The sequence below is a fragment of the Podarcis tiliguerta genome, assembly GCF_965153285.1.
Source record: "Podarcis tiliguerta genome assembly, chromosome: 14".
Taxonomy (NCBI): Eukaryota; Metazoa; Chordata; class Lepidosauria; order Squamata; family Lacertidae; genus Podarcis; species Podarcis tiliguerta.
The window spans coordinates 17,162,745-17,184,748 of NC_139547.1; the positions used below are offsets into that span (position 1 = coordinate 17,162,745).

Here is a 22,004-nt window from a genome sequence, read left to right on the forward strand (position 1 = left end):
GCACAAACACATGGAGAACCAACCCCAAACGCCACCTCTTCCAATGAAGCCTTTGGCACAACCAGTAGTTCCCATTCCTAACTGCAAGGATTGCCAACATAGTGACCTATACATCTCATTGTACCACAATTCCCCTTGTGCTTGACCATTGGGCCAGAGGCAAAAATACACATAAGAGACATTCTGCAAATGTTATCAGTGTAAAGGTGTGGCGTTTGCCCGCCAAGGTGTGTGGCATCATACTGGGTTTATAAGGAAAGGGTTAACTTATTGTAAAATGACTAACCAATGGGAACCCCAGGAGGCAGAGTTAACAGCGTATATATTCGAATCCCCGCGGCAGGGTGCGCTCCCGTCGCTCGGTCCCAGCGCCTGCCAACCTAGCAGTTCGAAAGCACCCCTAAGTGCAAGTAGATAAATAGGGTCCGCTTTCTAGCGGGAAGGTAAACAGCGTTCCGTGTGCTGCACTGGCTCGCCAGAGCAGCGTTGTCACGCTGGCCACGTGACCCGAAAGTGTCTCCAGACAGCGCTGGCTCCCGGCCTATAGAGTGAGATGAGCGCACAACCCTAGAGTCTGGCAAGACTGGCCCGTACGGGCAGGGGTACCTTTACCTTTAAGGTTTAAGCAAAGAGGGTTTTTGGAGGAGTTAGAGTGGTTGAGAAGACAGTCTGGAGTTAGAAGAGACAGAGAGGATATGTCTGTGGGTTGGGCTAGTCTGATGTGAGAGAGTGAGAGAATTTGTTAAGAGGAATCAGTCAAACAGCTGAGATAATCAGTCAGAAGGTATTAGGAAGGTATAGGCCGGTAAAGAAACTAAAGTTAAGATACTGACAGGAATATAATCTGAGAAACCATAAACTTGTTAATGTTTGTAAAATAAACTTGTTTTTTTTTTTTGGTTCACTTTTAACAACTGACTGGACTCAGTGTTTTACCAGAGAGTAACTGGTTGGTGGCAGCAGGGAAGGGAGCACAGTGGTGGCACTGGGATCAACAGACCGCTAAATGTCCAGGGACCCTGTGTGATCGCCACAAAAGGTTGCAAACTCCAGCTTTTATTGGGTCAGAAATTCAGTGCAAAGTTATATCTTTTTATATGGAGTGCAGGACATCTTTGGGGAAAGAAAAGGCTGAGGAGTAAACCCTACACAAATCCAGAGTGGAGTCCATAAGATGGTTGGATGGTGCCTTGTACACCTCCTTCCAGCAACTTCTGCAGCCAAGCTGGGGCCAAATGTATTACAGTGGTGCCCCGCAAGACGAATGCCTTGCAAGACGGAAAACCCACTAGACGAAAGGGTTTTCCGTTTTGGAGGTGCTTCGCAAAACGAATTTCCTATGGGCTTGCTTCGCAAGACGAAAATGTCTTGCGAGTTCCTGCGATTTTTTTTTGCTCCCCACCCCCTTTTTCTAAGGCACTAAGCTGCTAATAGCCTTTTAGCAGCTAATCCGCTAATCCCTTAAGCCTTTAATAGCCGCTAATAGCCGCTAATAGCCGCTAAACCGCTAATAGCGCTAATCCGCTAATCCGCTAATGGGCTTGCTTCGCAAGACGAAAAAACCGCTAGAGAAGAGACTCACGGAACGGATTGTTTTCGTCTTGTGAGGCACCACTGTACTCTGCTTTCAGTGAGGCTGAGAGGGGGATCTTGTCCTGGCAGCCCAAGACCTCCATACACACTGCCTAGGCTTTTGCCCTGGAGAGGTCACTTCGGTGCTGCAAATGCAGCAAACCAGTGCAAGACCAGTTGCGAGTTACTGGTCTCTGCAGCCACAGCAGGCGCTGTGATTCTCTCAAGACAGACGGTCCTAAATGCGTCATGTTTGGAAATAAGCCTTTCTGCTCTCTAGGTAAAGAGTTTGATAGGGCACATTACCTTGCATGTTAGGTCCTGCACAGTTCACTGAACTCCTTGGGGAAAGTACATGCTGTGCGTTTCCAAGTTAAATGAGTGCACCTGTGCTGTTTGCTAGGGTCAGAGGGGTTTAATACATCCCTGGGGTTGAGCCTCTATGCCAAGGATGGATAACCTGTGGCCCTGCAGATGTTGAACTACAACTCCCATCATCCCCTACTGTTTGCCATCCTAGCTGAGACTGAAAAACCAACAATATCTAGAGGGCCACAGGTTCGCCGTCCCTCCTCTGCAAACCCTTTGTGAGCATCACAGTGTCTACGGTTTGAAAAAGAATAACGCTCAACTATTTTGCTGCCATTACATACCTTTAAAAAGTCTGTTGACAATGATTGGCTTATCTCCGTTGATGGAGCCTTTCCCTCCTTCTAAACTGAAACCCAAACCTGCAGATGTCTTCTCCAGTATAACTGTGAAGATCAGGTCTTCAGATGCTGCGTGGAGAAGACAGAATATCGTCAGAGGGGTGTGTGTTGTTTTGGATGAGCTGAAGCTCAGTGGTAGAGAGAGTGCGTCTCCAATAAAAGCTGGGAAGGATCTGGCCCTAGCAGTAGTATGTGGCCCCTAGAAGGTTACCCAGAAATGAATGTGGGGCTCAGGCTGAAGTTCAGCATCTCTGACCCCAGGGCTTTTTTTCAGCCAGAACTCACCAGAACTCAGTACTGGTGGGTACTGAGGTGGGCGCCATTCCCATTACAGTGGTACCTCGGGTTACATACGCTTCAGGTTACATATGCTTCAGGTTACATACTCTGCTAACCCAGAAATAGTGCTTCAGGTTAAGAACTTTGCTTCAGGATGAGAACAGAAATTGTGCTCCGGTGGCACGGCAGCAGCAGCAGGCCCCATTAGCTAAAGTGTTGCTTCAGGTTAAGAACAGTTTCAGGTTAAGTACGGACCTCCAGAACGAATTAAGTACTTAACCCGAGGTACCACTGTATATGAGAACAAGGGAAGACTTCATGGTGGGTTTTGGCACCTCTTTTTCTAGAAAAATAGCACTGCCTGACCCTACTGCTTATTTAAGCCTTGTTACCAAATAACTCACTAGACTCCATTGAAGTTTCACTTCCTATAGATACAGAGGATGTAATGGACACATTGGGGCTCCTTTCAGCCTCTTTGGGTTTTCTCGTGACGATGACTGCCAGCTTCGGATGCCGGGCATTTCGCAAGATCTCCAGTGCTTCGTTGTGAGTGGTGCCTTTGAGCGACTTCCCATTTATCGATAAGACCTCGTCGCCTTTCTGAATAGTTCCTTCCTGGAATGCAAGCCCACTGGGGAAAACTCTGTGGACCTGTTAGACAACACAATCACATGCATAAAAGGAAGATGTGTGGCATTTTCAGTTTGACATATCAGACAGCCATGCATCCTCCATGAATTTGCCATGTCCTCTTTGAAAGCCATCCAGGTCTTGGGACCTGCAAACCTCCCAGCCCAAATTAGCAAATCTGTTCCGTCTCCACACATTAAAAAAACTGGAGGGTGTAGAAAGTCATTTAACTTGCAATGTCCCTGCCAGTGCTGGCCCAATACATTTTGCTGCCCGAAGCTCAGGATCTTGCTACAGCCAGCAGTCAGATGCAATCATAGACTTGGAAATCTATGCTCAGAAATGTTATAATTTGCTAATGAGCGAACTGCGTTCTTCATGCCCATAGCTTTTCATATGCCTTGGGATGAAAAGCCTAACAGAACAAGATTGCTTCTGGCAGAGGTGGGAAACCTCAGACCTTGGAGCCAAATGCGGCCCCCAGACTTCTCTATCCGGCCCTCAGGAATTTCCACAGGGCCACACCCCTCATCAGTCATGCACCATGCCCTCTGCAGATGCTGCTGTCTGGCTAGACTGTGTCCTTGAACTGAGCCTGTTGAAATCTCTGAATTTTATATAACCGGAATATTGCCTATCGCATGTACAAAAGTAAGAGCTCCACCCACTTTTGTCACTGGCCACACCCCTTTTCCTTTGGCCCTCCCCACCATTGGAATGTAGCTCCCTGGGAAGGTCATCCATGAGAGAATGTGACCTTTGGGTTGGGGGGGGAATTAACCCTCCGCTAACTTACGGTAATGGCTTTGTTTTCTAGGTCTACTCCGCCTGCCAAGCTGAAACCAAGACCAGCGCCTTCTTCTTTGTGCAGAATTGTGACATGAATGTCGCTGAGTTGCTGTGCAAAGGGAGAACAAAGTGGACCTCGGTCAAGGCAGTGGCAGGATGCACACACAATGGGAAGAGGAGGGATAACAGCCAGAGTGCCTATGCTCTCAATAGCGGGCTGGAGGAGGTGATTCCATAACAACTCTCCAATGTGACAAGCTTCTTTTGGCTGAAATCTCCTCTTCGGCTCATTAATGGAGCAGGAGCCTTTCTTTGCAAGAAGATTGCTCTGTGTGTGGGCACCCTTGCGGTGCCAGCGAAGCAGACTTCATAGAGGCTTTAGCTTTGCCACGTTTGCCAATATGGAAGGTCAAGGGTAAGGAAACCTGTGGTCCTCTCGGGGATGGTGGACTCCAGCTCCCATCATCCACGACTCTACTGCCCATGCTGGCTGCGGCTGATGGGAACTGGAGTCTGGATGACACCAGGTTCCCATCATCCCTGCAGCCTATCTCCCAGTGGTGTCTTTGCTGCAGAAACAAGCAGCACTACACTGCTGGAAACAGAGCCACAACCTTTTGTTGTGGAGGTTTGGCTGCGCAGACGGAACTTCATGGAATGTTTCTGGAGGTGTTCTCCCCCCCCCCCCCTTACACTCTTTCTCCCATCACCTCCTTCCTTCTTCAGTTTTGGGCAACCACACAAATATTCCTTTATCTGTGCAAGTGCACCTTAAAAATAAAATAAAAAGTCCCATGCCTACTCATATGTAAGCACTACTGAATTGAGTGGAGCTAACCCCCAGGTAAGTTGGTGTAAATAGGCACACTCATGCATTTTAAGCTGTTAGAAATAAAATGGCTAGGTTATGCTCAGGTAAGGAGCAAACAGAAGTACTGGTGCTGTGTTAGAAACCAAGGATGATTCAATTAGGATGACTAGGGCCCTTCTGTGCCACCCACAGCCTGCCCCCACCTGCCTTTTCACTCCCAAGCAGTTCAGGGAGTGGCATTGTCCATCAGCTTGAAGTCAACGAGGAGAAGGATGAGGACAAAACTAGATCACACTGGCTCCTCCTGTCATTGGCTGTGGCTGCACCTGTTGGGCTCCCTACCTTCCAATGGTCACCAGCCCCCGCTGCCAAAACGTCACCCCACACGTGACAAACCGTCCACTGTTTTAAAGTACTCTAACAACCTTCCACACCAGTGGTGGCTTGCAAGGCATATAATAGGTCGCTTCTATGTATCAATGGGATGCGGATGGCGCTGTGGGTTAAACCACAGAGCCTAGGAGCTGCCGATCAGAAGGTTGGCGGTTCGAATCCCCGCAACGGGGGGAGCTCCCATTGCTCAGTCCCTGCTGCTGCCAAACTAGCAGTTTGAAAGCACATCAAAGTGCAAGTAGATAAATAGGTACCGCTCCTGCAGGAAGGTAAATGGTGTTTCCATGCGCTGCTCTGGTTCACCAAAAGCGGATTAGCCATGCTGGCCACATGACCCGGAAGCTGTACGCTGGCTCCCTCAGCCAATAAAGCGAGATGAGCACCGCAACCCCAGAGTGGGCCACGACTGGACCTAATGGTCAGGGGTCCCTTTACCCTTATGTATAAATACTTAGATGCTCCAATACTTTGGCCACCTCATGAGAAGAGAAGACTCCCTGGAAAAGACCCTGATGTTGGGAAAGATTGAGGACAAAAGGAGAAGGGGACGGCAGTGGATGAGATGGTTGGACAGTGTTCTCAAAGATACCAACATGAGTTTGCCCAAACTGCGCGAGGCAGTGGAAGACAGGAGTGCCTGGCGTGCTCTGGTCCGTGGGGTCACGAAGAGTCGGACACGACTAAACGACTAAACAACAACAACAACCAATCCAAGACTGGTTTAAAGATAAAGAAACAAGAGCATTGGGAGCAATAGAATTGCCTATCCCCAGTTAGCACCAGGATCAAATGCTCCATAGTAAGAGGAAAATCCAGCCCTGGTCCTAACCCAATAGTTGAACATGGATGGGGTTGGGGAAACTGGAAGTGTCCATAGCAAGAGACTTACCTTTAACGTTGCCTCGTCTAAGGACTTCACCTCCTCCATGAGTTTCTCCAGTTCTTCAGGGGTGAGCAGCGATATGACGGCCTGTCCTGAGGAGGCGCCTAAAGGTTGAGGAGAAGAGCGCTCCCTCATGTTTCCCTCCTTTTCGCTGCCTGACCTACTTGCATTGTAGTCTCTCAGCTCGGAGAGGCTGTCCAATTGTGGAATAGGAAACAAGAAACACCAAATTATCACAGTAAACTTTCCCTGTGACCCATCACACACCAGAGGCTGTTGGGTCCACTGCAGTGGGTTTATTATGAATGTGCTTTTCATCCCCAGAATGACTTCGATGTCCAAATTCCTTTAGCAAATACGTACTTTTTACATTTATCAAAGTAAGCACAAAGGACCTGATCCAAATTGGAACTTGGGGTGGGGTGGGAAGGCTTTACCCCTCCATCGTTCCCCTCCTGCCTGATCCAAATTAAGTCCCCTTCACCTGTTCTTTGCATTGGGAGAGATTTTCTCTCATAGGTCCATGTGGCACTTTTCTACCAATGCAAGATGTGGCAGGGGTGTGTGGTTCTGATCTGCATTGGGGGTCTTGTGCCTGTTATTTACTATTTTAAAAATCCATTCTCACACTTGTTCAATGATTCTTCCCCCAAAGAATCCTGGGAATTGTAGTTTGTTAAGGGCTACAATTCACATAGCGGTTTAACAATCAGTCTGTCTTCCCAGGGCACTCTGGGAACTGTAGTTCTGTGAAGGAGACAGGGATCTTCTAACGATGCTCAGGACCCATAACAAACTACACTTCCCAGGATTCCTTGAAGGAAACCGTGACTGTTTAAGGTGGTAAGGTACTCCTTTAAATATATAGTGCCGATGAGGCCTTAGAGCCATTCATTTAAATGGATCTACTCTGAGTAGGGCTAACATTGGATGCAAAATGACAAAATCCCCAAAGAGATGTGGCAATGAAGTGTGGGCCACTCCCCTCCCCAAACCTGAAAATATTCAGTTTTTCCCAAACTTGGGTCTCCAGCTGTCCCCCCCCCTCAATCACCCACCCTCCCTCCCTATTTTGCAGGTTAGGCACTGGCCTTGCTATGGACTTCGGTTGGTCGCCTTGGTTGTCCGAGGGGCCTGGTAGGAATTTTTCCACTTGGCAAATTGGCACTGGCCACTTGGTTTTCGGCTACCTCGTAGCAATCGTCACAACTTGGTTAGGGTTGCGGTTAGGCATTGTTTGACTTTGTGTGGGGGAGGGGAGGCCATCACCTGCCCCTCCATGCTTAAGGGTATTCCGTTAAAGGAACCCGGGGGTGTTGATCTCGTCTGAAGCCTGGCTGGGGGGCTAAGGCCTTGACACAACCCCAACGGGAACACCAGGGGGAGCTTGAGTTGGTCCGCATCGGCAGGGCTCCCCCTACTGGTGGCTTACCCTTACTGGGGACTTCCTGCACAATGGGCAGGAGTCAGATATAGTCAGGTCCAATCAATGCCTAAGCCAATGCTGCTCACATTCTGTAGTTTCAATAAAGTTGTGGCCAAAATTTGCCCAATAACATAAACCTAATATCCATGTCCTTGTGTGAGTTATTTCCAACGAGGGGGTGGCTGCGGGGTCTCGACACACAATTCCCATCATTCCTGACCACTGGTCTTGCTAACTAGGCATGATGGGAGTTGTAGTCCAAAAACAGCTGGAGACCCAAGTTTGGGAAACATTGTTATGAATGAAACTCAGAGTAAATGCTGATTAAAATGTGATAGGGAGATCAAGCCAGGATATGGGACCCAGAGGTGGCTTGTGAGGGGCTGTCATCTGCCCATCTCTGGCCTAAACTGTAAAGTAGGGATAAGGTACCTGTAACCCTCCATATGTTGTTAGACTACAGCTTCCCTCATTCCTACCCATTGGCCATGTTGGCTGGGACTGGTGGAAGATGTTTGCCCACCAAACATCTGGTGGAAGATGTTTGTCCACCAGACATCTGAAGGGCCCTAGATCCCCAATCCCTGTAGAGCAACTGATGGCACACAGGAAATTGCTCACTGATAATAAAAACACATATTTAAAAATACCAAGTAGGAAGGTCTTACTTAAGAGAAAAGCTGGTATCTGAAGAATGAGCTTCATGCGTCTGCATGAGAGTTGTCCCATTTTCTTCTGTTTGGGGGGTTGGTGACCCATTGTGTGGCCTCCGTGGGTTTTTCCCAGAACACAGCGGGGACTGAGGGAGGGAATGCAATGATTTCATTAGAGCTGATGAGAAGTGGTTGCTGATGGAATAGATCTTGCTGCATTTCTCCCCGTCCGTTTTCTGCATCTCGCAAGATTGGGCCGCGGTAAGTGGGAAACTCCGGGCTCTTTTGCTGGGTGCTTTGGCGACTTGTGAGATGGGCTCCGTGCCTTGTGATGGTGTTGATGTCAAGGAAGATTCAGTCAAGGGGATACTGCTACATGCTTTTGGACTCGGGGCACAGTCTCCTCTTGAACAAGACAACGAATCTAGGCCAGTGGCATCTGGATATGGCGGAAAGTGGCTGTGTTCAGGACCTTGAAAGTCAACACTCTCACTGGGAACTTGTTTAGGATGAACTGTGGCCAAGTTTGGCTCCCTCCTACTGGAAGATCTTTCGTTCTGCATCGATAGAACTTTTCTGTTTCCTCTTTCTGGAGACTGAGGAGTGCCCAGACTTTCAAATGAGCTTATTCTTTGCTTTATTGACGACCCTCTAGGCGAGGCCCGGATTATCTTCGAAGTAGAACCCACTTCGTTGTCAGAGACGCTCTGGTGCTCAGCGGTGCTTCTGACGGCGTCCGAATTTCCTTTCTTCAACCCTTTCAGGCTCTGACGAAACCAGGCTGGCTTAGGGGCTACTGGCGGCCCTTTCTTAGCAAAGTCGCCTTCATCGGATGACCTGGGTGCCTTTGAGTCCCCCTCTTCAGTGTCTGATCTCTGCAGGGCTGCTTCTGAGCAGCTAGAGGTTTGGTTCCCTTCATTTGCATCAATGGTTGGGTGCAGGTTTAAGGGGCAGCTGCCTTCTGACATGCTGGGGTTAAACAAGCTTTTGATGCAGTCCGAAATTCGAACCCAAGGGTCTTCAGTCGTAGCCTCAAGGCTATAATCTACCCGTGCCTGCCTTCTGAGCACAGGCCGTTGAGCCGGTGAAAGTGTCTTCCCTGTATTGGGGGAAAAATGTGATTTAACAGGAACATCGTGCATTCCTGTAAATGTACCATCATGGTTAACAGACTAGAAGGGATGTTCATTTCATTCCAAGATTTCGCACAGATAGGAATCAACAAGTCAATTTTATTCTCTTTCAGTTTCTCATTGTTCTAGTCTCATTTCCACATCACTTTGCAATTTCTTTTTTAAAAGTCCTTCTGAAAATTCATTAGCGTTTTAGTGTGAATTTCTCCTAATGCACACATTTCTGTATGCAATTTGGCCCCATGTACGCATTTTTGCAAAGCACTTTCCCCGAATGTGATGCATTTCTCTGTGTTACTTTCATTAATCTGTGCATTTTTATGCAAACTTTGCCCCCCAGAATATGCACTTTTGCACACATTACCTGGCTGAAGAACTGCATTGCAAAGGATTTCAAAGGATGGCTGCGTTTCAGTATTGTTTTGGAAAGTGTGAAATAAATAGGTTTGCCTTTAAACACAAACTGAATCAAATTCCTCTGTCCCCCTGCTGCATAAACCTGTGGCCATGATCACATAATATTTCTATGCAAGCCATGACTTCCTCATAGCGTGGCTGCCGCTGGTGACAGATGCAAGAGGTGCTGGAGGAACAACGATGTTGCAAGCCTCTCTTCTGGTTCTCAGACCTAAATCTGCTAGCTTGAAATTTTCGCCCTTTGCATTTTCCAGAGGGAAGAGCTAGAATCAAAGTCTATTGGTCCGATTCTATCTGAGCAACCCTTGAAATTGCATCACAATTATTATTATTATTATTATTATTATTATTATTATTATTATTATTATTATTACAAAATTGCTTCACAAACTCACAAGTCCACCACAAGGGGGCGGTGAGGTGAGCTCTCCCTCAGCCCTGCTTCTTCTGTGGGAAAAGCAGATTTCAGTTTACAACAGGGTAAGTTTTCTGAAGCTGTGTCTGAGCTACTGTCCTCCCTCTAGTCTAATGCAACAGGAAATGAACGGAAGTGCCATGCTTGAACGCTACATATATTTTCATTTGGGGGCCATTTCATTTTACTGAATGAGCAATGCCCTCTAGCATCTAAGTTAAGGCTATTTCATTTGAATAAATATTCGTTATAATATCAACTCAGCTGCTTATGTCTCCTCTAGGTAAAGGTAAAGGGACCCCTGACTGTTAGGTCCAGTCGCAGACAACTCTGGCCTACAGCTTCCGGGTCATGTGGCCAGCATGACTAAGCCGCTTCTGGTGAACCAGAGCAGCACACGGCAACACCGTTTACCTTCCCGCCAGAGCGGTACCTATTTATCTACTTGCACTTTGACATGCTTTCGAACTGCTAAGTTGGCAGTAGCAGGGACCGAGAAATGGGAGGTCACCCCGTCACGGGGATTTGAACTGCCGACCTTCAAGCCCTAGGCTCAGTGGTTTAGACCACAGCGCCACCAGCATCCCTCCTCTAAGTTTGTTTTAATTTTTTTTAAAAGATCCAAGTTTTATTTATTTTTTAAAGAAACATAATATAGCTCTAGTATCTTTGGGGAACAAGAGAGTGGTCTAGATTTTTCTAATTGCATTTAGATTTTTCTATGCCACTTCTACTCCAACAGCCCTCCAAGCACCTCAGAACAGTGAACATGAGAACAATGTAGTGAGCTAGGATAAAGAGAACATTATGGTTCATATATCATGGTAAGCCAGAGTATGGCTTACCATGGCTGCACAGATGTCTTGGCTCCCATTTTGCTCCTCCCTGGGTGTTTTGGGTTAAGGCAGGATGAGAAATAAACCAAGGTTTATGCATTCATACACCACTTCCTAGTAAATGTTGATGAAGTAGAGTAGAAAATAAATATCAAAATAGCAGCAGGTATATTAATAATTATGTATGCGGAACAATCTCTAAACAGATCTTAAAAGCGTCATCACAAAAGTCTGCACAGAACACATCGTAAAATAAATGAGCTGTCCATTCCTCAAGATCATGTTCCACTTTTGCTGCCATTTATCTTTCTACATCAAAAGTTAGCTGTGATTAAGGCTGCATCCCTAACAGTTCCAGATTTATGTATAAGCTAAACAAGCTATAGCTTAGGGGACCTCAAAAAATTTAAAGGGGAAAAAACTGGATGTACATTTCCAAAATATAAGATTAAAAAAAAAAAAAATTAAAAAGCCTACATACAGCAACAGTGTTTTGTGTTGTGTAGGCTCCTATGATGTAAGTTATGGGCTCCGCCTGCTAGCCTGCTCCCTAAAATATCACTGGTTTGCTCATTTTTATATATAGGGTGCCTGCATTCTGCATGGACTGGTTGCACGGCAACATGTGCAAATGGCTTTAGATACCTATTAGGTCCATAAATTACCATATCGCATATATTCAACACAAAAAAACAGCGACAATTTGTTTTTGGCAAAGGACAGCTGGACATATAAAGGGCCCCATTACCTTCAATAGCTTAGGGCCTCATCAAACCTAAATACGGCCCTGGTTTCTAAGGCTTGTGACTACAACTTAGCTTGGAGCCTGTCCCATTGAACTCAATGGGGCTTGCTTCTCAGGGGAGATGCGCAGGATCGCACAGCAAGGTTACAGTCCTGTGCACAGGTAAGTCCCGCAAGAAGAAGAAGAAGAGGAGGAGTTTGGATTTGATATCCCGCTTTATCACTACCCGAAGGAGTCTCAAAGCGGCTAACATTCTCCTTTCCCTTCCTCCCCCACAACAAACACTCTGTGAGGTGAGTGGGGCTGAGAGACTTCAGAGAAGTGTGACTGGCCCAAGGCCACCCAGCAGCTGCATGTGGAGGAGCGGGGAAGCGAACCAAGTTCACCAGATTACGAGTCCACCGCTCTTAACCACTACACCACACTGCATTGGATTCTTCCTTCCATGCATTGGATTGTCCTGCATGTCTCATTGAAAGCAATGCAGTTTTGATTCCCAACACACTTACCTGGCAGTAATCACCATCGAATACAGTGAGACTTCCTTTAGAAGTGTAACTACTTCAGAGCAGATGTGTATAGGAAGGACTGCACTGGCTAGCTCATCAAAATTCATTTGTTCCACTGGGATTTACAGGGCAATCCTACACATGCCTAGTACGCATAAGTGTGCAGTCTTGTTCATAATTTAACATTTGCATAAATTTAACACGGAGCAGAAATAAATTCAGTTTCTTTGCTGCGGTGAGTACAAGTGATGTTTGTCATCATACAAGGAAACATACCTTTGCTGGTTTTTCTGTCTTGGGCTGAGGCTCCTACACAGGCATCTGGCTGCTCTGAAGCTCTGGGTACTAAAGAGCTCGCAAAAGCACCGTGAGTGACAACTGTCTTAGTTTTCTGCCGCAGCAGATCTTCTGCTTCCTGTGGAATAAACAGGAAGCTCAAGTGTAATGAGGCCCGGTTGCACAAAAACTACATTCTCTGCACCCACAAGCTGGCCCCTGCTCTTTAGAATGGCGGCGAAACATTTACGCTGGGACTCCTAAGGAAGAATGAGCCGATAATTAAGGATGCCCCCAGATTGTCAATATTTTCTGACAAGGATTCAAGTGCATTCTGGGAAATTTAGGGTTGTGCGATTGAAGTGGATTACAGCTCAGAATAGGCAGATGCGCCCTTTTTTGTTTTGTTTTGTTTTGTTTCTCCCAGCTTCTCATTCCTTCAGTCATCAATTCTCCACATCTCTACATCAGTTTAGATTTGTTTTTAAAGTCCTCGTGAAAATTTGTCAGCGTAATTTGCCAGGGTTTCTCTTAATATGCACCTTTGCAAGCAATTTCCCCTAATGCAGTGCATTTTAATTTCACTAATGTACGTATTTTTATCTACACTTCTTCCAATTTACACAAATTTTGTAGACATTTGGTTGGAGAACTGCATCGCAAAATTCAGCTTCAAAGGACGGATGTGGTTCCTGTTTGCATATTGTGTAGGAACGTGCAAATTACATACGACCACATTAAAATCTCAATCACACCAAATTTCTCCCCATGCCTAATTTAAACTGTTCTACTGTCCTAACACAATGAATCCACTTTTTTAAAAATGACTTTCTGCAGTTAGGAAAGTGACAAGGATATGCATTGAAAAGTGTGGAATGAACAAATTATTGAGTGGGAAGATTTAGAAACACTCCACAAGCAAATCAGGGACGCGGGTGGCGCTGTGGGTAAAACCTCAGCGTCTAAGACTTGCCGATCGTCAGGTCGGCGGTTTGAATCCTCGCGGCGGGGTGCGCTCCCGTTGCTCGGTCCCAGCGCCTGCCAACCTAGCAGTTCGAAAGCACCCCCGAGTGCAAGTAGATAAATAGGGACCGCTTACTAGTGGGAAGGTAAACGGCGTTTCCGTGTGCTGCACTGGCTTGCCAGATGCAGCTTGTCACGCTGGCTACGTGACCCGGAAGTGTCTCCGGACAGCGCTGGCCCCCGGCCTCTTAAGTGAGATGGGCGCACAACCCTAGAGTCGGACACGACTAGCCCGTACGGGCAGGGGTACCTTTACCTTTTACTAATCACAGTCATATAGCAGCCCTGCAAACAAATCAAAATGAATTACCCATGAATATGATTGAACATTTACATAAACATTTTAGGATGAATGACCAGTGATAAGGATGTTGCAATCCAACATCTGCAGTGCACCAGTTTGGGGAGGAAGGATCTAAAGCAGGCTTCCTCAAACTCAGCCCTCCAGATGTTTTTGGCCTACAACTCCCATGATCCCTAGCTAGCAGGACTAGTGGTCAGGGATGACGGGAATTGTAGTCTCAAAACATCTGGAGGGCCAAGTTTGAGGAAGCCTGATCTAAAGCAGGGTTTCCCAAACTTGGGTCTCCAGCTGGTTTTGGACTACAACTCCCATCATCCGTAACTAGCAGGAACAGTGATCAGGATGATGGGAATTGTAGTCCAAAAACAGCTGGAGACCCAAGTTTGGGAAACCCTGATCTAAGGGGTTACCCTTCCTCAGTGACTTATAGGGTTAAATATCTGTGGATGCTACTGGTGCATATTTGAAGGGTGGAAGACCAAAAATCATACCTACAATTTTTTTACCATAATTGGTGTTTGTTTGTTTTTTAATCATTCTGCAGCGTTTCGTAAGTTCTTGCAAAACTTTGTACCAGTGATATATTTGTTTTGCTTGCTTTGCATATACGCTACCTGGTACTTTCCATTGTTAAGCACATGCTATCTAAAAACTACTGTACTTCCTTTTTCACTGAAGCTTTGTATACTTGTGCAAATGCAGCAGAAGAAGCGTGCATTCACAGTTCTCTTGGGTAAATTTGCTTTTAAATGTGAGCAGAACTGAATTTCTCCCCAGCTTACCCATTGACATCACTTCTGCCCAGTGAAAGTGGACCTTCTTCCTAGTCCGAGAGTCACTGCTCTTAGAAGGTGTGGATTTTACCAGGGAGGTAAAGTCCACACCTTTAAGACTCCTATTTCTGTTGGCTCCATTCCCTGGGAAGTTGTCTTACCTGAGCGTTGGAAGGAGGTGGGCTCCCGTCCCCTTGCAGCTTGGGCTTTTCTTTCGCTTCCCTGCTCGCCTGCTTGCTGCTGGTGCAGTCCTGCTTGAAATATTTCCTCGGCGGAGGTTTGGGCTTTGAGGACCTGGGTTTCCTAACAAGGATCTCTGCCGACCTTTTTGTATTTTGCAAGAGATGACCGGCTTCTTTCAACATTGGTGGAGAGGAATCCTTCTCCAGGCTTGTTCTAGAGGAAGAATACAAGGAGCCAGGCTGTCTTGTAATTGGTGCATCAATGCTGTGTCCTTTTTCTTTCATATCAGCCAGCTGGTAGGGAAGGCCATTGCCACATGATGGCCTGGGGTTGTAACTGCTGTCGCTGCTGGAACGAATCATAAGCTTTTGGGAGCGGTGGCTGGAATGAGCATTATTCCTCTCTGAGTATTTTTCACATGGAGGTCTCTTGTGCCAGCTGTTCTCCAGGCTTTTAACACCTGCATTAAAAAACAAACAAACAGTTTTTGAGTGAGGAATAAGACAATAGCCAGAATCTAAACACCCACACAACTAATTCTGTGCACCTGAAGAAGCTCTGGAGTTATTCCAAAACCACAACAGCTTCCCTGCATGAGCTGCACTTTAAATAAAAGAAATATAAAAACAACCCCAAACCCTCTGGATGACTGCAAATGGTAAACCTACATGGCAAACCCAGTGCTTTGTTTCTGGAAAAAGGATGGGGAAACTCACTACAAAGTTTATTTGTTTGTTTGTTTTGTTGCAGGCCCAGTCACAGTGCCCCCCCCCCTACAAAGCAGAGGAAAAACCTGTACAGCTGCAAACTATAAACATTTCCAAACCATACTTTCAAAGGATCTGCTTACTCGGTGTCTCTGATGACAAAGACTCTCCTCCCTGGAAGGGAGGGGAGTGGTTGTGGGCGGGAGCCCGAGCCCCCCGCCCAAGCAGGGGCGAGAGCCCCTGTCCCTTCCTGTTCACCTGGCCGGCGCCCCCACGCCCAGGGGGCGGCTCCCACCTGGAGCCGCCCGTAGCGGGGGCGTGCCTGGCTGCCTATATCTTCGGGCGCCGGCCCCTCCTCGGCCTCTCAAAGACACCACTCTGCTGCAAAGTCCAGCAGGTCTCAGTGGCTCTTCAAAGAACTCCCAGCTGATGAGCCTTACGGAGCCAGTTCATCATGGGATATGATTAATAATAATAATAATAAAATTTATTTATACCCCGCCCTCCCCAGCCAAGAGGGAGGCTGACACCAGGTGTAAAAACAATTGATTGAAATACAACTTAAAAACAAGATTAAAATACGACATTAAAACATTAAAATGCAGCCTCATTTCAGTAGGAACTCAAATCAAAAACTTTGGGGGGGGGGGGATGAAAACGTCAAGTCTTCACCAAGGCCAACTATCCAGACTGGTCCTACGTGGGCCAGAAAAAAAGCCAGGGAAGTCCCCAAATAGGAGTTCCATCACAGAAAGAGAAAGGAAAAAGGAAAGAGGGGGAGGGGATCAAGTTGATTCCAAGCCAAAGGCCAGGCGGAACAACTCTGTCTGACAGGCCCTACAGAAAGAATTCAGATCTTGCAGGGCCCTGGTCTCATGAGACAGAGCGTTCCACCAGGCTGGAGCCAGAGTTGAAAAGGCCCTGGCTCTAGTTGAGGCTAATCTGACCTCCTTAGGGCCTGGGACCTCTAGGGTATTACTATTTATGGACCTTAAGGTCCTCCGTGGGGCATATACCAGGAGAGGTGGTCCCATAGGTATGAGGGTCCTAGGCGTGATTAAGGCTCCTTCCACCCTTTCGCTGTGATTAAGCAGGCAGCCCCCAGCAGGCGGATGATTAAAGATTTTCTAACGGCAGTTCGAATTCTCTCCCACAAACATGTTTCGTTAGGAAAGCCTGGGATCTAGAGTGATGCTCCTCTGTCCAGCGGTGGTCCTGATATCTGATATTGCCAAACTCCAGAACTTTCAGGGGTGAAGGCCCACCACATATGATAGCAGGACCATCTGGAGTGACATCCCCTCCAAAAAATGGGGGAGATGGACTTCGAGATACGATTCAAGTGGGCCAGCGTCAGAAAATGCATTCAATTTTTAATAAATTCTAAACCAATTGGGATTTCCTTACCTTCTGTCCGCCACTGGTACCTCTCCCTTTCAAACTTGTTGCTCTCCACCGCTTGTGAAATAGCCTCCTTTAGCTGCTGTTCAGAAACCTACAAAATGTCACAGATCACAGAGCTACTTGTGGAAGCTGGAAAGTTTGGCTAAAGACTGAATTTGGTTCCCTTTTCCTGAATACCTTTCTTACACAAAGGAGCCCCTTTTCACTCTAGTTTCTGTTGGGCGTTTTATCAATTTTCTTTTTGTGATTTCTGAAGCACGGCTTCCCCCCCCCTTCATTTTTTTGCCCACAGTGTATTGAATTATTTTTTGCTTCGGAAATCATGGAATCATAGAATTCTAGCACTGGAAAAGACCGTGACGATCATCTAGTCCAACCCGCTGCAGTGCAGGAATCTTCCGCCTAATGTGGAACTCAAACCCAGAACCCTGAGGTTAAGAGTCTCATGTTCTACAAATGGAACTAAGCTGAAATAACACGGTAGAGCAACAGAGACATCACATGAGGTCACTGACTACATAGCTTGGCTCAAAGAATATGTAGGAGGCTTGGGGTTTTCTAATGCTGTATTTGACCTGATACTTGCAGCATACATAAAACCCAGAGAGTTGTATCTAGCTCAGTTCTACTCAGAGTCAACCCACTGAAATTTATAAGACTAAAATGTTGTTGTTTAGTCGTGTCCGACTCTTTGTGACCCCATGGACCAGAGCACGCCAGGCACTCCTGTCTTCCGCTGCCTCCCGCAGTTTGGTCAAACTCATGTTAGTAGCTTTGAGACTAAAATAGCCATGTCTATTACTTTCAATGGGTCTACTCTGAATAGGACTAACACCAGATAAAAATCTGTCTTGATAAGAGGGTGTCTTTTGGTGACATACAGCATTTCCTTTTCCTGCCACCTACATTTTGGGGACCCTGAAACTTGAACTGTTATGGGGTCACCTTCACAACCAGCAGCAAGGTCTGGGTAGCCACCATTATGTTCTCCAGTTGGGTTGTTCTACAACAGATCACAATTTTAAAAAAGAAAAGAACTACCACATCTCTGATTAAAACTGCTGTACTGGATTATCTTGCAAGTCAAAGTCACTGTTGTGAATAAAAATTACCTAGGTGAAATATACTCGGAGTTGAGACTGGATTTCATGCTCTTTATTCAGCTCATAGTGGTGAGGAGAAATGGAAGTTCCCCCACAATATCTGCTTTATCTACATTATTTACACAATGGGCTGCACGTGATTGGCTAATTCCAGGATTCTCCTGTAGGCCAATCAGGTTGTGGATTCACTTCCACCTGGAGCTGGATTGGGTGGCTCCTGCGGACCAATCAGACTGCTGCATTTTGGATCCTATTGTTCTAGGACCAATCAGACTGCTGCATTTTGGATCCTATTCAACATAACACTAGGCCTTATAGTTTTTGTGTTACTGCGACATTCTGCCTTTACAACATCTGCACTACTGACTCTCAGACTTTGTTGTTGTTGATATATATGTACCATAAAAAGTTAATCAGTTTGAGATGTGAGACTCAAACTGGGTTTACTAGACCAAAAATTGTTAAGCAATGTGGACTCAAGTTGTTTCTAGGGCCCCGCCAGGATTGGGGCCCCCTAAGCTTAAACTTCATTAGTTTCAAAGTAGATCCATTCCTGGCCACCTGCTATCAAGACTCAAAATGTCTTATATATATAGATTGCTAGGAAACAATTCTAAAGTGAAATCATTTGAATAACTGCTTTCTTTTTTTACATTCAGGAAGCTAAAAGCCACCAGATAACAACATGTAAAGCATTTGAGCTGCTGCTTAATGGCACTTCGCTCACGAGGATTAAAGACATACAGTAAATGCAAATGACTGTACATAAACCCTGAGCACTTACATTTTAAAGGAAAAAAAGACGCTGCGAAGAACACCCAATTTGCAGTAGAAGAGAAGCTTCACCTTTTCCACATCCACCACATAGAATCATAGACTTGTAGAGTTGGAAGGGGTCCTAAGGATCATCTAGTCCAACCCCCCTGGAATGCAGGAATGTCAATGAAAGCATCCATGACAGATGGCCACCCAACCTCTGCTTAAAAACCTCCAATCTTAGCTCCTTTGCTTCTTCTCCATCATGGGGGTTCCTAATGCATGTTGTTAGCAACCCTATGAGGGTAAAAGCATCTGGAGAGCGACTCCTTTGGAAAGTAGTGCAACCTCCTCCTTTGGAGGTTTGTAAGCAGAGGTTGGATGGCTGTTCTGCCTTGTATGATCTAGTCGAGAGTCTTGCATTGCAGGGAAACACTGGTCTGCAAGCGGTCCAACTGGAGAACATCCTTGACCAAAGGTGTCATGGGCTCTGAAGATGCTCGAACTCAGGACGCAAGGGAGAAACATGCTAAGAGGAAGGCACACTTGGCAAATCCACACTGTGATCAACTCCTGCCCAGAAACCTGTGTCCCCACTGTGGAAGGATGTGTGGGTCCAGAATTGGCCTCCACAGTGACGTGCGGACTCATTGTTGAAACCGTGTTTATGGAAGACAATCTTACTCGACTACAAGTGATGGCCAAAGAAGAAAGAAGAAGAAGGACTAGATTACCCTTGGCAGTCCATTCCAACTCTACAATTCTACAATTTTATGACTACAACCACCACCTCCAATGGTTGGCTAAGTTGGCTGGGGGATCTGATGGGAGTTGTCGGTCTAACAAGGTTGATGATCTCTGGGCTCTGTGTGAGTCTGCCCCATATGGCATCCCACCAGGGCTAGATTTAGGTTTGATGAGGCCCTAAGCTACTGAAGGTAATGGGGCCCTTTCTATGTCCAGCTGCCCTTTGTAAACAACAAATTGTCACTTTTTTGTGTTGAATGTATACGTTATGGTAATTTATGGACCTAATAGGTATCTAAAGCCATTTGCACCTAACAAAATGCAGTGGTACCTTGGGTTTAAGATGCTTCAGGTTACAGACACTTCAGGTTACAGACTCCGCTAACCCAGAAATAGTACCTCGGGTTAAGAACTTTGCTTCAGGATGAGAACAGAAATTGCACGGTGGCAGTAAAGCAGCAGCGGGAGGCCCCATTACTGGTACCTCAGGTTAAGAACAGTTTCAGGTTAAGAACAGACCTCCAGAACGAAATAAGTTCTTAACCCGAGGTACCACTGTATGTATTTTATCAAAGTACATCCAGTTTTTTCCCCCTTTAATTTTTTTGGGGGCCCCCAAGAGAGTGGGGCCCTAAGCTATAGCTTGTTTAGCTTATACGTAAATCCGGCACTGTATCCCACCAGTTGGGATATCTTCCTGGGCAATAAAGAGTTGAAAACCAGGCCTGGACTATCAATGCCACACCAAACCCAGGCTGCCCACTGGGGCCTCTTAGACAGGAAGAGCTATAAAAAGTAACAAGGTCTTCCCGGTTGTGACTCCATGGCTCAGTCCTGACAGTCAAGCATCATCAGAATATGGAAGCTTCAAGCTTACCTGAGGATCAGGGTGTCTGCTGATGATAATCTGCACAGCGCCAGGATTGCAATGACTTAAAACTGCATGGACCTCATTAAGCGACATGTTCTGGACCGATGCCTCGTTGATTTCCACTATTTCATCTCCGCACCTTCCAAAATGGATAGGGGGGGAAATTTACATATTTCAATCCGGAAGCCAAGATGTGATTACCGGTATTTATTTTAGTACACATTTACAGACCCTCCAAATGTCCCTGTTTTCAAAGAACAGACCCGGATTTACAGAAGCCATGGATTTAAGCTTGTCAGTGCAACTTTCCCACTGTTTTGCCAAACGTAAGAGTTCTTTAGGCAATAGTGGAGGGAGGTTCAGTGGTTTTATTGAATAGCAGACTTGAACACATGCACAAAAGGCAGCCTTTTAAGAAAAAATAGCATAGCATGAACAAGATAAACTACTTCCCCATTCTGCTATTGGGAACACCAGCAACTGATAATGCAGACTCTCCAAGTGTCCCTATTTTCCAGGGACAGTCCCAGATTTACAGAAGCCATTCCAGTTTCTGATTTGATCCCGGAATGTCCCCCTTTTCCTTAGGACGTCCCTGCAGCAAGGCTTGCTGGCAATTTGTGGCGGCAGCAATTGAGCAGGTGATTGGTGGCTGTGGCGAGGCAGGCGGGTGATTGGCGGCTGGGACAAGTGGGCGGGTGGGTTGTTGGTGGCAGTGAGCGAGCAGACAATTGGCGGCCGCAATGAGGTGTGCGATCGGCAGTGGCTGCGGCAAGCGACTGGCAAAATTCATTTCTTAATTTGGGGTTAAAAAAATAGGGGTCGTCTTATACATGGAGGCGTCTTATACACGGAAAAATACGGTCATTCTATTTTCCTCCCTTTTAGTCTCTCAGTCTGTAATGGGGCAGAGGGAGATAGAATTAGGTTGCAAATGACTATGTCCCAGAGGGCTGCCTGCCCAGAATATCCCTGAAATACACAGCATGTGGAAGTCATGCAGGTCTGAAGCAGCCGCTCATCCTTCACACTTTGGTGACTTCTACAAACCTTCTCCTGATGCGCCTTTAGCTGCAACCAGACCTGCGGTGTGTGATTTGTCAAGTGTGTTGCACCCACAGTTTCCTTCCTGCCTGCTTGCTTAGCCTGGCCTTTCACTTTGGGGGTAGGGGGGGTGAGTGTTGCTTAAGCACTTCCAGCTTAAGCACAGAAGGCTGAAAGAGCAATGTGCTCCAAGCCCTTCATGGTATATGCAGCACAATTTAGCTTGCTAATGTGCAGCTTCTCATACCATTATAGGAAGTGTGCACGTGGTTTTTAAAAGAAACAGCAGTTGCAGCACTTTGAGAATGGTTGCTCTGTTGTCCCTAGAAAATGTGTGTGTGTTATGTACAGATGCTGTTTTGGAGTCAGTCCGGTGCAAGTTTGTTGTGTAGACATGCCCTTATCGCTCCCGTGTGTGTGGAAGGGAAGTGGAGCTGACACCATCAGTTTTGAGGTTCTCATATTTCTCAAATGCCTTGGTACTCAAACAACTCAATGGTCTCGTTAGATCAGGCATCCCCAAACTCAGCCCTCCAGATGTTTTGGGACTACAATTCCCATCATCCCTAACCACTGGTCCTGTTAGCTAGGGATGATGGGACTTGTAGT

The 22,004-nt window shown here is 46.5% G+C and overlaps 1 protein-coding gene across 10 annotated transcripts in view; it reads right to left on the reverse strand.

The window, feature by feature from the left end:
• IL16 (interleukin 16) overlaps positions 1-22,004 on the reverse strand; it is a 65,411-nt gene that overhangs the window by 1,613 nt on the left and 41,794 nt on the right. For all 10 annotated transcript variants that reach the window (XM_083411818.1, XM_083411824.1, XM_083411820.1 and 7 more), the window contains 9 exons: positions 20,358-20,490; positions 16,878-16,965; positions 14,742-15,223; positions 12,481-12,619; positions 8,165-9,248; positions 6,077-6,263; positions 3,991-4,092; positions 2,966-3,215; positions 2,226-2,351 (listed from right to left, as the gene is read on the reverse strand). In XM_083411818.1, the coding sequence (XP_083267944.1) occupies positions 2,226-2,351; positions 2,966-3,215; positions 3,991-4,092; positions 6,077-6,263; positions 8,165-9,248; positions 12,481-12,619; positions 14,742-15,223; positions 16,878-16,965; positions 20,358-20,490 (2,591 nt within the window). The remainder of the gene's footprint in view (positions 1-2,225; positions 2,352-2,965; positions 3,216-3,990; positions 4,093-6,076; positions 6,264-8,164; positions 9,249-12,480; positions 12,620-14,741; positions 15,224-16,877; positions 16,966-20,357; positions 20,491-22,004) is intronic.